At 44.5% G+C, this 15,643-nt stretch overlaps 1 protein-coding gene across 5 annotated transcripts in view; it reads left to right on the top strand.

Moving 5' to 3' along the window:
- The window catches only part of CMKLR2 (chemerin chemokine-like receptor 2), a 43,600-nt gene extending 30,250 nt beyond the window's left edge, over positions 1-13,350 (top strand). For 4 of the 5 annotated variants that reach the window (XM_023622486.2, XM_070241704.1, XM_070241702.1 and 1 more), the window contains one exon: positions 7,790-13,162. In XM_023622486.2, coding sequence (XP_023478254.1) covers positions 7,818-8,885 — 1,068 coding nt within the window. In that variant the 5' untranslated portion in view covers positions 7,790-7,817 and the 3' untranslated portion in view covers positions 8,886-13,162. Of the gene's footprint in view, positions 1-7,789 lie in introns of all 5 variants that reach the window. The other variant, XM_001505118.5, reaches the window with a different exon arrangement.
- The last annotated feature ends 2,293 nt before the right edge of the window (positions 13,351-15,643 follow it).

Genomic DNA, 15,643 nt, shown 5'->3' with positions numbered 1-15,643 from the left:
AGGAATGCTTCTCCGAACTCGCTCCACACCAAGCAATTTTCACACATTTCTAACAGACTTGGGTAGACCTGCATGTACTCATGTCCACATCATGTCCACAGTCAGCCTGGCACATACTGGAGTGGTACTCAAAAGATTTTATGATCCTGCAGATGTTTATTAGTCTTTATTTCAATCAGAATTATTTACTTGCCTTCCAGCAGCACATATGGTTTAAAACAAGTACAGTAGCTCTTTCCCATCTAAAAGCCTTGTCCTGGCATTGTTACTGCGTTCTTCCAAGCACTTCCAGATTGAGAAAACTATACGTCTCAATGGAAAGTCACTGCCAGCCAAGAAGCTTTGACCCTGCCTGTTTAATAAATAATAGTGTTTCCTTTAAACCTGGCTAAAGACCTAATTCTGCCTGCCGTCCATCTTCATTTCTGGTTACTGCTCAACAAGGCTCCTTCCTATTGCCCAGACATCCCTCCAGTTTCACCTCTGAGTCTTCATTCACATCCTCCCCGTCACTTCTCAAAAAGAAGGTATATGTAGACATAGGCACACATATGCACATATATGTATACAGATAGCCACCTGGTTAGATTGAAGACAGATTTCCCCATATTTTCTTTCTGTATCTCTTTTTGCCCTTTCTCTCTTATCTCACCAAGATTAAACAGGTAAATATAACACAGCATGATTGGTGATACAGCAGAATATCAGGGTTTTTTTTTTTTGAGGATGATTAGCCCTGAGCTAACTACTGCCAATCCTCCTCTTTTTGCTGAAGAAGACTGGCCCTGAGCTAACAGCCGTGCCCATCTTCCTCTACTTTATATGTGGGACGACTACCACAGCATGGCTTTTGCCAAGCGGTGCCATGTCCGCACCCGGGATCCGAACTGACGAACCCCGGGCCGCAGAGAAGCAGAATGTTCGAACTTAACTGCTGCGCCACCGGGCCGGCCCCAGAATATCAGTTTTTAGAAGTGTGAAAAGACATCTCCTTAAATGTAAATTGGCGGAAATGTGCAGCGTAGGAAGCTTTCTTTGTAGGCCTTATTTCACCTTGAGATTGCAGGTAATATTTTGAGATTGCATTATCACACACTTCATTCGCATTCTCACGTGAACGGTTTTAGATTTTTCAACAATTTTATTTTTTGCTATACACAAGACACGGTGTCAGCAAAGATTGTAAATTCAAGTGCTGACAGCATCCTGGGAAGCATAGCGAGCGCCTTGGAAGAGGCAGTGGCCAGGGCCGAGCAGGACATACCTGACCTAAGAAGAAAGCCATGCTGCTGTAGGACGCACGAGCCCATTCTGAACAGATAATGCAAATTATCGAGAGATGCTAAGAATTGGAATCTTTTTGTGAAATCTCCATATTAGCATCTACATCAAACATTTTTTAACACTTTCAACCAAATTAAACACACAGATCAATAGTTTGCAACCTCTAAAAGGCACAACTGGTTGGTAGTGGTGTAGACAAGAGCAGGCCAAGCCAGGACTCCAAGGTGAGAGCACCCCAGAGAAGAGCCGGCTCGGCAGCAGGTAGAAGAGAGGAGTTTGACTGGGCTCAGGATGTGTAGATCAGGGTTTCTTAGCTTCAGCATCATTGACTTTTCAGGCAAGATAATTCTTTTTTGTGGGGGGGCTGTCTAACGTAGGATATTTAGGAGCATCCTGGCTTCTCCCCACTAGATACCAGTAGCACATGTCCCCCCATCCCCGTTCCCTGTCATGACAATCAACAATGTCTCTAGACATTGCCACATATGCCCTGGGAGGCAAAACTGTCCTGGGTTGAGAACCACTGGTGTAGACTTTGGTGGTAATAAGGGATGGGAATTGGTGGTAGGGAAATTCCTCCTGGGGTGGTAGGTGAGTAGTCTAACCAAGGAGGGAGAAGGGAGCAGGAGAGAGAGCAAAGCAGAGTCATGTGGTAACAGGTCTATGTTCTCCAGAGGACTGGAAAGAACCAAAGGTATAGCAGCCCAAAACTGGAACCCAGTAGCCAGCACTAGGAACAAGGCAATGACCCAGTTACCCAGATCAAGCAGAGCGATTGTAGAAGCGGAACCACGGGTCAGGATCTCTGCTGACTTGTGCTCTGAACTGGAAGCGTGGTTGAGTTTAAGTTTGGGGTAGTGCACAGCTCACAGGGAAGAGATAACAGAGCCAAGCTGTGGACTTAGAGCAGTGACAAGGCATCGGCATAGGGTCTTCTAACCAGAGATGGCAGGAGGCGGGGTGAGGGTCCTTCATCAGGGAGTCTACTCACCCTCCACTCTCAAGGACCGGGACCTCTGACTCAGCTCCGAAGAACAGCTCCAGTCCTAGGGGCTGATCCATTGCTTTTGCTTTTCTTCCAGGGTCCTCCTTGGGAAGTAATAGAAATCCAGTAAAGTCAGGAACTTGTCCATGGCATTTTTTCCCTGGAGAGAAAAAGAGCTGGCCCAACTCTTACAGTCAATCCCCTCTGTCAACCCCGAGGTTAGTGGGTCTCTGCAGAGGCCTCTGAGCAGCACTGAATCCTATGACTGTCTCTCTGGGGACCGAGGGCAAGTCATTCACAGAGGCCAACTCAGAGTTGCTATTTCCATTCTAATGGGTAGGTTCCTTCTTCACTGTGGAAAACCTCAAAGTTTTCAAGAGTTTGTCTGCCCCAGGGGTCACAGACTAGGACCTACGCCCATGGCTATTTTGTTTTAAAAGAGTAGCTTAGAAGTTGGACACTTTTCACATTAAAAATATAGATATCCAGCCATTGTTCAACAACTCTGGCAACACCAAGCCCTCATTTTCCACGTGGAAACAATTGGCTAGAACTGAGTGGCTGCTGTCCACTGAAGGCAAGTCTCCTGCTCTTGGGTTCACCCAAATCCCATTGTGTCCCCAACCTGGACTACTGCACCCATTAAGGCAGCCTGCCCCTGGGGGCATTTACATTATGAAACGATGGGCAGAGGACGTTAACTCTGCCCAAACAGTCTATGTCTAGTATCATCACAACTCAAGACCTGCCCCTCATTTTCTTATACAGCGGGAGTCTTACCAGCCCACCATAGTCAATTGCAAAAACTCCCTCATATTCAGTGTCCATGGTTAAAAAGGGGGTTCTTAAATGGCTTCCTGACCCTTGCTGGGGTAAGAGAGACCCCCTCACCAAGCCAGCTTCTTCCTCTTTCCATTCTCCCTAAGGTAAGCTCCCTTCTCTCTCTTCCGGTAAGCTTCTGGAAGCCAGGACCATTGCTAGGAGGAGCTCCTACCTCAAGGGTTTCTTACAGCATCTTTCACAGGAGGTTGGTACCGCCAGGTCTCCATCACAGTGCTTAAAGGCAAGGCCTAGAGAAGCTAAATTTGTTAGGATACAGGTTCAACTGCTTTAACAAAAGCCCAAAAGAATAGCAGCGGAAATATTTTCTCACTTAGTCATCCAGAAGGAGCTGGTCCAGAGAAGCAGGGCAGCCCTGCTCCACGCGGTCATCCAGGGGCCTAAGCTTAAAACCATGTTTTCCTCATCCACATGGTACAAGATGTCTTACCACTGCATCCTCATCCAGCCAGTGAGAAGAGCAGGAAAAGGGTACTAGGGGGACTTGGACTCTGGTACAGAAGGTCCCAAAGTCTGGGGGTCATTGTTGACTCTTCTCTCACACCCCACATCTGGTCCATTAAGAAATCTGTTGTCTCTATTTCCAAAATATCTAGAATTCAATCCTTTATCATCGCTTCTACCACTACCGCCTTGATCCAAGCCACCCTTCTCTCTGGCCAGGATGATTGCAATAATCTCCTGACTGGTCTCCCTATTTCTACACTCAGTCTATTTTCAACATAGCGAAAAGAGGGGTCTTTCTATAATATGAAGCAGACTACTTTTTCCTCTGCTCAGAGTCCTTCAATAGCCTCCATTTCTCTTTGAGTAGAAACCGAAGTTCTTCAGTGCCTACAAACCTCTGCATGAGCTGAGCTCCCACATCCTTGGTGCTTCTTTCCTTTTGATCCTGCCCTTGTTCACTTGCTCACCACGTTCTAGACACACTGGCCTCCTTAGTGCTTCTGGAATGTTAGACACACTTCTGCCACAGGGCCTTTGCACTGGCTGTTCCTTCTGCCTGGAAATACCCGCATCACTGACTCCCTCACCTCCTCAAGCCTTTGCAGTTGTCATCTTCTCAATGAGTCCTTCTCTGACCACCTTACTGAGGGTTAAAACCACCTCTCCCATCCCCTTTATCCTGTTCTTTCCCCCTATTTTTCTACAGCACTTATTATCTAATACACTATGTAATTCGCTTTTTGCTTATGTTTAATTTTTTACTGTCTATCTCCTCCTGCTAGAACCTAAAATCTAAGAGGAAGAAAAGTTGTCTTATTTGGTGAAGAATCCCAGTCAGCTAGAATAGTGCCAGACAAACGTAGGCACTTACTAAATATTTGCTGAATGCATGAGTGATCAGGGTTCAGAAATGGTGGTTGCCAGCTCTGGGTTAATGTGATGGGTTGAATTATGGCCCCCCAAAAAGACATGCTGAAGTCTTAAACCCCAGTATCTCACAATGTGACCTCACTTGGAAATAGGGCCCTTACGGAGGTAATCGAGTTAAAATGAGGTCATTAGGGTGAGTCCTAATCCAGTGGGACTGGTGTCCTTATAAAAAGGGGAAATTCGGACACAGAGATAGACACGCACACAGGGAGAACACCTTGTGAAGATAAAGGCAAGTATCAAGGTGATGTATGGACAAGCCAAGGAAGGCCAAAGCTTGCCAGAAAACACCCGAATCAAGGCAAAAGACATGGACAGATTCTCCCTCACAGCCCTCGGAAGGAAACAACCCTACCCACACCTGGATCTCAGACTTCTGGCATCCAGACTGTGGGCCAATACATTTGTTATTTTAAGCCACCCAGTTTAGGGTCCTCTGTTATGGCAGCTCCAGGAAACTAATACAGTTAGTCTCTAGATATTTGGGTAGATCCAAGGGAGATTTGGAAAGTAGATTAGATCTGGAGGTGCCTGTCCACTAAAGCGATACACAAACAAGGTATAATAATTAAACAAGAACATGTCCTCCAGGATTAACCCTGTCTGCCCCAAGGACTCGGTAGGACAATTGCTGAATTCTGCCTTACCCCTCTCTTCTCCATCCCACCCCTACCCCTCATCATCACCACACAGATACTTCTGGTCTAAGTCATAGGGGAATTCCTAGCTTATTTTTCCCGTGAGGCATTCAGCTGGGCAGCACTCTGCTCCTCCTGAAGGTCCTTCTCCAAGCCTGAGCTTGTCCTTGCATCTAATCAACTCATCTGCTTTCTGGAAGATCAGGAACCTCTCTGGCACAGGGATTTCAGTTTAAAAGAATTCTGTTCAGATAGGTCACTCATCCTCCAGGTCCCTCCCCCGCCCCAAGAGAACTGGGAAGAGCGGGTGTTGGTGTCCTTCCACAGGCCCTGTGATCACTCTGGCCCAGCAGGGTCAGTGGACATTGGAAAGAAAAGGCTCCTGACTTTCCGTGAGGATAGTGGTTGTGTGTACTTTGGGGGTTTCCATGGCTTTCTATGTTTGGGGAATGAGGTTCCATCTACTCCACTGCTTAGGGTTTTGTAAGGTGATTTAGACCACCACCTGGGCCTCTGGGCTTCAGAATTGCTAATAGCCTAAAAGAACTGGTCCTAGGCACAAGGAAGGTAAGGGTGTCCTGGAACACAGGCAGAGAACCAAGGCAGGGAGTTAGAGAGTAGGCTTGAAAGGCTTCGGCACTGGGGAGGGTCAGCCACCAGAAAGGGTGGAGAGGGCAGGGTAAGATCCCAGTCCTGAAAGAACAGGGCAGCAAGCAAGAAGCCAATTCTTCCTTGCTGGAGTAGGACACAAAGGAAAGGACTTGGTATCAAGAACAAACCAAGATCCTGGGGATAGAACTGTGGGTCATGGCCAGAGATTCTGGCAGCGACACTGACTTAGGGGTGAATTCACAGATCCTCTTTAAAATTACATTCGGTTCTGAACCAGACTCGTGGCAGAGCCAATCCTTTATGAGACACATGTTAAGCACCTGTGATATGTTAAGACTTGTACTAGGCGCTGTGGGGCAAGGAGATGACAGTTATTGTTCTCAAGGAGTTCACAGTTTAGTGGGGCAGATATTAAAGATAAGTCAGTGACAATGTAGCTTTTTAAGTATGAAGGAGAAGTGTGACAGAAGAAGGCAATGTCTCAGTGATTAAGAGCTCAGGCTCTGGGTCCAAGAGATCCCAGTTCATGTCCTGCCTCTCCAGTTACAGACTATGTGATCCGGAGCAAGTCACTAAGCTTCTCCAGGCCTCAGATCCTTTCCCATAAATGGAAATAATCATAGTGCTTACCTGCTTTATAAGAGTCTTGTGAGGATCAAATCAGATCACATATGCCTGGCACCTAGTAAATTCCCAATAACATTGACTATTATTTATAATAATAGTTATTAATACTGTTATAGTTGTCTGGGGGAAGAAAATGTCAGGAAATGTTTCCAAGAAAAGGGGGCATTGGAGCTGAATATTGAAAAATAAAGTGAAGTTGGCTGGGTCTGGGGTTGGGAGGATGCTAATGAATTGCTTTTGTTTCCTAATTATGCCCTGCCAGATTCTTCAAATGATTTTAGGTAGGATGATGAATTCAGTGTTAGCCAAATTGAGTTTGAGATGCTCTGAGCAACACAAGATGTTTGACCTCTTCATTCCAACCCTACTGTAACACCAAATCTTACATATTTGCCCCATTAATGATTGTAGCTCCATGAAATGAATACAACTAAATCTTTTTTCTACTTGATTTTCAATACTACAGATGGAAACAACACAAAATAAAATTAATGAAGCTAAAATTGCACCCAGTAAACTTTGTTTTGATTGAAAAATTGACATTTAAGTTTTCTTAACCCAGGAAAACTGGCCTTGAAGGAGAAAAGAAAAAGGGGCCACAAAAGAAAACTTTAGGTGAAATTATAATAGGCAAGATTTGGTAGGGAGAAAAATAAACAAAATAAAACTGATTAATAATAAACCAAATCTTTGTTGTAAATCTAGAAAAGAATTAACTCAAAAGAAAGGAATTTCAATAAAATAAAAATTTAAATAAAGGTTAACTGTACTCTATAGGAAATTAATATAGAAATTAAACAGTCATAGTCAAGTTTACTCCAAAAGATTCCTTTTGGTTGAAAGCCTTCCGCATTGATCTAATTCTTATGAACATGTTTGCATTCATAAAGTAGAATCAAAACATCGTTGGGTGCAAAATAGTGGGTCAAAATCTCCAGGGCTTGCCGGTGAGATCCAGGTGGGTGGGTTGAGGAACCAGTTGGAACTCTGTCTAGAGCTTAAGAAGTCAGGGTACAAATAAGGATTTTGAAGTCACCACCATGTAAGTATTCATTTATTTTCTTTTGCATCTTCCATAAAATAATAATGCAGAGTAAGAACCTAATAAATGCTCGTTGAATGTTAGATTCTCTCTGGTCAGCCCTACAAGCATTGTGAATGGAGGAATTGCACCTGTAGAGTCAACATCTTAATTTAGCACTTACCGAATACAAAAATGGACTCTCACACCTTTGAGAATAATCAGAGCGAAACTGAGGTCCACCAAGACTTGGACACGTGGAGTGTAAGCACAAGTCCTACCAAGAAATATACTATTTCCAGTTCATAAGATGAAATATTCTTATCCTTGTGTTCCTTATCATTCACCAAAGATTTCTTCTTCTTTTAACAATTGTTATCTTTCTTTTTAAATTTGCGTCTATAGAGTTCTTCATTCTCCACTTAGCAAGGTCATGGAGGATCTAGAGGAAACATTATTTGAAGAATTTGAGAACTATTCTTATGCCCTGGAATATTACTCCCCAGAGGCTGATTTGGAGGAGAAAGTCCACCTGGGAATTGCTCACTGGGCCTCCCTGGTGCTATACTGCTTAGCATTTGTGCTGGGCATCCCAGGAAATGCCATCGTCATTTGGTTCACGGGATTCAAGTGGAAGAAGACAGTCACCACTCTCTGGTTCCTCAACCTGGCCATTGCGGATTTCATCTTTCTTCTCTTCTTGCCCCTGTACATCTCCTATGTGGCTATGAATTTCCACTGGCCCTTTGGCATCTGGTTGTGCAAAGCCAATTCCTTCATTGCCCAGTTGAACATGTTTGCCAGTGTGTTTTTCCTGACGGTGATCAGCCTGGACCGCTATATCCACTTGATCCATCCTGTCTTATCTCATCGGAACCGAACCCCAAGGAACGCCCTGATTGTTATTATATTCGTTTGGCTTTTGGCTTCACTAATGGGTAGTCCTGCCCTCTACTTCCGGGACACTCTGGAGTTTGATAATCACACTCTTTGCTATAACAATTTCCACGAGCACGACCCTGACCTCATTGAGATGAGGCACCACGTTCTGACCTGGGTGAAAGTAATCATTGGCTACCTCTTCCCTTTGCTGACAATGAGCATTTGCTACTTGTGTCTCATCTTGAAGGTGAAGAAGCGAAGTATCGTGATCTCCAGTAAGCATTTCTGGACCATCCTGGCTGTGGTCACGGCCTTTTTGATTTGCTGGACTCCTTATCATCTGTTTAGCATTTGGGAGCTCACGATTCACCACAATGGCTCCTTCCACCAGGTGCTGCAGGCTGGAATCCCCCTCTCCACCAGCTTGGCGTTCCTCAACAGTTGCTTGAACCCCATCCTTTATGTCCTAATTAGCAAGAAGTTCCAAGTGCACTTTCGGGCCTCGGTTGCTGAGATTCTCAAGAACACCCTGTGGGAGGTGAGCTGCTCTGGCACAGTGAGCGAACAGCTCAGGAGCTCTGAGACCAAGCATGCACATCTCCTGGAGACAGCCCAGTGAATTGTTCCTCTCCCACAGATCAGTAGAAGGCGCTTGTGTGGGTCCCCGTACACACAGTTTCAGCTTATCCGGTTGCAAGATACAAGACCTTATCTTTTTGTTGTTTTTGGTCAGTTTATCGGCATCACACTTTTGTGTGAATATAAAACTTAGGAAGGATCTTCATTGTTTTCCCTGCAACTTACATTATCTGTGTCATTCTTGCTAATCATACTATAGTGGATTAATCAACACATTATTTTTTCAATTTTAATAATTTTTTAAAAGTCCCAAATCTTAAATATATGACTAATTTCAAAAAATGTTAAAATGTTTGCTTAAGATCCTTTCATTTTCAACAAGTAACCTATCAGACATATTCTTAAAGTGCAACATATGTACTCAATTCCTTTATTTCATGTAATCTGTGTACATACATTTATGAATTAAAGTAATAGTTGGTTATAGTAGTTTAAAACATTGTTTCAGTTAACTATTAATGCTTAGTTACCTGCCCCAAGATCTAGTTACTTAAAACAAGAATTTATTGTTAGACTTCACAATTCCGAGGTCAGAAATTCAAGCAGGGCACAGAAGGGAGGGTGGTCTCTCTGCTTCACGATGTCTGGAGTGTCAGGGGGACTGGGGTGACCTCAAGGGCTACAGTCTGAACAGCTGGGGACCAGCTGAGCAGCACTCTCCCCTCCTCTCCCCCTTCCTTCTCCTCCTCTCCTTCTCTCCTCTTTACTTTCCTCTTCTTTCTCCACACAGGTACTCTGGCATGGCCCCTCAGGGTGGCCAGACTTCTTAGATGGCAACTTAGGGCTCCCAGAGACCAAGGTGGACATTTCTAGTCCTCTGAAAGGCTATGCCAGACCCTGGCACAGTGTCACTTCCACCATATTCTGTTGGTCAAAGCAGTCACAGGTCAGCTCAGATTCAAGGGGAGGGGACATGAACCCCAGTTCTCGATGGGGACATACTCCCATCTCTAATCCCCCACGGTATCATTATAAATAGAAATGTTCTTGGAAAATTTTGGGTAAGTGCAAGTATGTGTAAGATGGCTATAAAAATGAAACATTGACATCCAGATAGTAGGTAGGTCAGCCCAATCTTAGAATGATTTGAGAAAAAGCAAGCATGTATGACATTGATGTATTTCCAGCTTCTGTTCCTGTAACTATGGACACCAGTATAAGACCAGTAAAGTACACCTTTAAGTCAGTGACCTCTTCATGGTGCAAATCTGTTGCATTTTAGACTGTAAAGCATTTGACCCCTATTCATTTCTCCCTTTACCAAATAGATGAGCACCTAAGAGGTACACAGAACCATAGGAGAGAGATGCCAAAACGCTTGGGGTATTTACATGTTAGACAGTGAGTCACACCCACACAAAAAGGATTCTAGAACAAAGGGACAGTAATAAGTGCCAAGAGAGAGCCAGGAAAAGTGCAGGTTGTTCAGAAAGGGAGATGGCATGCAGTTGGAGGTGAAGAAACACTGTGAATTTGTGTCCTGCCTCCGGGGTTCCCTAAGGCCCCTGCTCCTGCCCCCCGTCTCCTCTGGGACCCTTGTATGCATTCAAACTCTGCTATCACTGTAATTTTTAAAACATATTTAATTTTCTACAATTTCTCAATTTTATTTAGAAAGTTGTGAGGGGAGCCATGTTATTTTTTGAATCGGTATCCTTTTTTATTTCATCTCCTAGTTTTTGGAAATGCTAAAATCAGATCATTTATTGGCTATGTTCTTTACTGTTAGCCCCATGCAACAACTAGACCTGGTTTTGGGAATTATTCCAAGAAAATGGGTGGCATAGCTCAGCATATCCCAAACTTCTGTCATTCCCAAACTTTATGGTTTCTGCCAAATCCAGGACGGGGTAGAGAAGGCAGGAGAAAGGATCATCGTGAGTTTCTGGCTTCTGAACAGCCCTTGAATGTGCCCCCTCCACCAGCAGGGTTCGAGATGTTCCACTCTGTGTTCCCGTTGGCCCTTGTTTCCCAGAATCAAGAGAAAAGCTGGAGGATCCATGACAGAGGTTCCGTGGGCTCATCCTTAGTTTGGGCAAAGGGGGAGACTCTCAAGGCTGACAGAGAAGGAGGAAGGCTGAGGAGCAGGAAGAGGAGGAAGCCACCAAGGGCAGGAGGAAATGACAGAGCAGGTGGTGTTCCAGAAGCTGCACCTCAGGGCGGCGCTCGCTTCCTGGCCTCTGTGGGTCAGGGAGCAGGTGGAGCTGCTTTTCTCATTCCACTCAGCAGGCACAGCATCCTGGCCTGTGAGTTTTCAAGGGCCGATGAAAATATTTGACTTCTTAAAAAATATTATTGGCTCTAAAATACAAGAAGGAAGCCTGAAAAGTCACAATTAATAAATACTTAATTACATGCCTACAAAATATGCCTTTATATCAGTTAATCAAATGAAGTATTTTGTAATTATATAAAAACTCATATACTTATATAATATGGGATTTCAATATGTTTCCATGTTTGATATGAGGACTGGGGCTTCCAAAAAAGAAAAATGCCTTAAGGTCTAGAAAGGTCTTAGAGGAACTCTGAATTCATTTGAGAATCCAATGAAAGTAATGGGTCCTTACCCCAGAAAAATGCTTTTAAACAATACTTCAGGGAGTCTTTAGACCCCAGACTAAGAATTCCAGTTTCAGTGCCTTTTAACACAGCTGATAGTGGGCATGTAACAGGAACCCACCAGGAGAAAGTAGCAGCTGGTGCGGGCAACCTCCCAGCAGAGAGTGGAGTAAATGTTTCTCAGCTTCAAGGGAGGGCTTGGCAACAGCAAGCCTCGCCCAGCAGCTGGAGTCTCCAGCGGTGTAAGGACCCAGAGCAGGATGATGACTGAAAGGACAGAGGGGATGGAGAGGGGACGGGCAAGAGGGACGGGGGAGGAAGCGAGGGAGGGGAGTGAGGATCCCCAGGTTCCCAGTGCCGGGCCAGCCTCAGGGAGACAGATGTGTCTCCTCCTCAATAGGAGGCAGCTCTTCCAAACAAAGGGCAAGCCCCAGGGCTCCCGAGGCAGGGTGCCTGGATTTCAATCACGGCCCCACTAGCTCTCAGGCCTGTGGCTTTGGTAAATTAATTCACATTTCTATACCTGTCTTCCCTGTCTGCAAAATGCCTATAGCAATAGTAGCACCTGCCACATAGGGTCACCGTGAAAACTAAATGAGCCGATGCAGGTAAAGCACTTATACAGCGGCGCTTAGCCCTACAAATACCTGATAGATGTCACCCAGCATTACTCAGTGAAACTGCCAGCACCTTCTGACCCAGGACCACTCAGTAAATGGGAGATCCCTCCCTCCTCTTGAATGAACGTGGCATCTCATAGGAAGAACAAGGGAACGACACTAAAAACGAGTTTATAAGTGCTATAAAGAGTTACAGGCTGGTAGGCTGCAAGGGGCAAGAAGGAGCAGAATCAAAGTCTTCTCGAAAGAGGCATGTGAACTGCATCTTGAAGAATGGCCACAATTTTACCAAGTGCCGCTGGGAAGAGGCTGTTTCAGGTAGGTGGCACAGCGAGAGCAAATGTTCAGAGGTTGGAAAACACTGGCTGTGTTCACAAGAGTCCAGTCTCATTTGTGCCATGGGGACAAAGCGAGGACAGAAGACTCACAAGTTAGTGCCAGGCTGAATAGTACTCCAGTTCTTCAGTATTCTCCCACATGGCAGTGCCGCTTTTTAGGGTGCAGTCAGAAGTCTAGGGACATTTCCCTCTGATTTTTACTTTACTGAATGCCATTCAAGCCAATGACATTCCAAATAACAGATTCTTATTGGGGACGTTTCCCGAATGCAACTCTTATCATCCATGCAGAGCAGCTAACGGGAGAATGCCTGTCAATCAGTCTCAATTTCCATTTTAAGTCTACCCCTTACGTGACATTACCTTCTCTCATTTATTGAGGGCATGAAGCAAGGGTCACATTGAAGGAACAGGATTTAATTTTCTAAAGGCAGGGATGAAAAACTTTCCCATTTGATTGCCAGCACATTGTCCAGCCTATGAAGAGCTGGGTCCTAGTTCCTCCTCTCACTCACTAGGTAAACACCCGGGCAAGTCGTCTTGCAGAGTCGTTTCCTCATCTGCACATGGCGAGGACAGCGTCTGCTTTGTTCATCTCACAGACTTATAGTGGGGGCAAATCAGACAACGGGTATGAGGCATATATTGTTTTACTTTTTTATTTTAAGGACAGTAATTGCCAGTGCCAAATTGCATTTGTTTGGAAAAATATACATAAATGCATCTTTAAACACTAATGCAACTCTTTGTATTTGTGTCTGCCTATAAGCATATCTTTTCATAGTAATAGTCAATGAAAAATCAGGAGTTTTTCAATTTGCTATAGTCTCCATTACTTTTTAAATTATATTAAACTGATAAAATACTTCATTGAGTCTATATGCCACAACTTAGCCATTTCCATTTATGTTATGGAGCAGTCCTTTCATCTCCCTGCTTCCCTCCACACCATCTCCCTGAGAGGCCTGCCTTTGTCTTGTCAGCCCGTCTTGGAAACCGTCAGGGCTCCCCATCACCCTCTCAGAACGTGCCACCCTGTAATTTACACGCCTCTACAACTGGCGCCACCCTAACTAACCCCAGACTGAACTGCAAACCCTGCCAGACAGGTCTAAGGGCGGCCCCCAGCTCTGTTCTCACCCCTGCCCTTAGTACTCCGCCTTTCCTACCCTCCTGCAACATTCTCTCTTTTTTTAATGAATTGCTGATTCAGGTCCATCCGGCTCAATCCCTCTAAAAAACTTTCATTCAAGTCTAAGCTTCAATCACCCTCTGCACTTTTGGATTACTTGCTCAATTACAATGACTTTTATCCTTAACAATTTTATGTGTTTGAACCACTTCTCTAGAGTCATTTTCTTAACTCCCCTTTGTGTTTTTACAGCATCTAACAGTGATACTGAATGGACCAGTTGTGAATTCCCACAGTATGCCCAGCCCTGTGCTAGGGGTGCTGAATATGAAAAACAAACAAGGTTTCAGAGTCACTGTCATCACTTGCCATGGAGCATGCAAAAAAAGACAGGCTCTTTTATTTTTTGTCTTCCACTTCACAGCCAGAAACAAAAACATCTCTTCACATATACCCATTTCTGGGCCCACTGGTTCAAGAATGGTTCATTCAGTACACTGGCTCACAGCCAATGTGAGCACTGCTCATTACAGCCCAAAATTGGAAGCAACCTAAAGATCCAACAAATAGGCTTTGCTTAAACAAGACAATGGGTTAAGACAAAGGAGACAATGGGTTAAGCAACTGTTAAAACGTGAGGGAGCCTCCTAAGTACTGATAAGGAATGTCCAAGATAGAGCTCATCTCCAGAACAGAGAGAGTGTCTCCGTGGACAGAGCGCACGGGGCAGTCCGTGTTGTGTGCTGGCCAGCCTGTGCATGTGCTTACACTAGGACTGCGAGGACCTGAGAACCTGCGAAATTGGTCGCTTTTACGGAAGTGGCGGGAAGCCTGTGGGACAAGGGAGACTTCACTGAACAACCTCTTGAATTTTGAACTATGTTATTATATTATCTACTTTTTAAAATTAAGATACCATTAAATTTATTTTTTATTCAAGGCCATGGAATCAAGACTTTAAAGTCACATGCTTCATATATTTTAAGACTTACAAGACAGCTGTAGTCTGAATCAGCTGTTCTAAATTTTTAAAACTCCTTTTACCTTTAACCAAATTTTTCAGTTTTTTGTTGCTAATAGTTTTCATCAATACTTAACATTTTGGTCAAGCCATTTGGTACTCACTCCCTTTACCAGGTCAACCATGCTGAGTTATTCGAGGCTACTTACTACTCATAGTTACTGCATCCCTGTCCACAGCAGCACTTCCAGAACACCCACGCTGTTCTCCAGAAAGCCAGCACTGCCCTCTGCCGGCTCTCATGATACTGACAACCTGAACAGTTCCCGTGATTTTAGACTGGACCTGTTGGACTAATATCGTTTAGTGAAGATGCTTTTATTCATCAGTACACACGTCTGATTAAATAAATTCCCCTCAGAATTTACCAATTTCCCACATTCAAGGTAGTCATATAGAAACAAAATCAAACTGAGAACCAAAAAACTCAGCATCGCCTGGCTTTGCTAGGAGAATTTGCACCTTAAACAAACCATTTAATCTCTTTGGCCTACAAAGAGATTACAAAGACTACAAAATGAGACCTTCGGAGGTCAGCGATTCCCAAACTCTTTTGTAAAACCTGCCACAGTAAAAAAATAATCAAGTGTGCCATATATCCCCAAGTGACTGTTAAGATGCAGCTGTTCGCAGTCTGACCCTCACTGCAACACACTGCCCTCACCTGGGCACACTTAGCTGCAGCACCACCTCAGCACTGAGGTCCTGTGTAGGCTCAACCCATTTCCAGACGTAACTACCGTCCCACCTCCACACCCAAGCCAGGCTACGCCCCACAGCCCACAGCCTCCCTCCCAAGACACTCCCGACACTTAGAACAAATTTCCCCTGAACAGTATGAGGCATTATTTTAATTTGCATCAGCCTTGACAAACTCATGACAAATTCTGGGAATCCGGGTTCCCTCGAGGTTAGGGTTCTTTACTAATGCTGCACAGCCCATCTCGTAACACGTTATTTTCAGGTGGGATTTATAGCTGTGCGATTTTTTAGTCACAAGTAACCCCCCAACTTGAAAATGCTAGGTTACAACAAATTACTTCACTAGCCATTTAAGTCACTGAA

Source organism: Equus caballus, chromosome 18 (genome assembly GCF_041296265.1).
Source record: "Equus caballus isolate H_3958 breed thoroughbred chromosome 18, TB-T2T, whole genome shotgun sequence".
NCBI lineage: Eukaryota > Metazoa > Chordata > Mammalia > Perissodactyla > Equidae > Equus > Equus caballus.
Note: the sequence above shows the minus strand (reverse complement) of the source record. Positions and strands in the feature narration are given on the sequence as shown.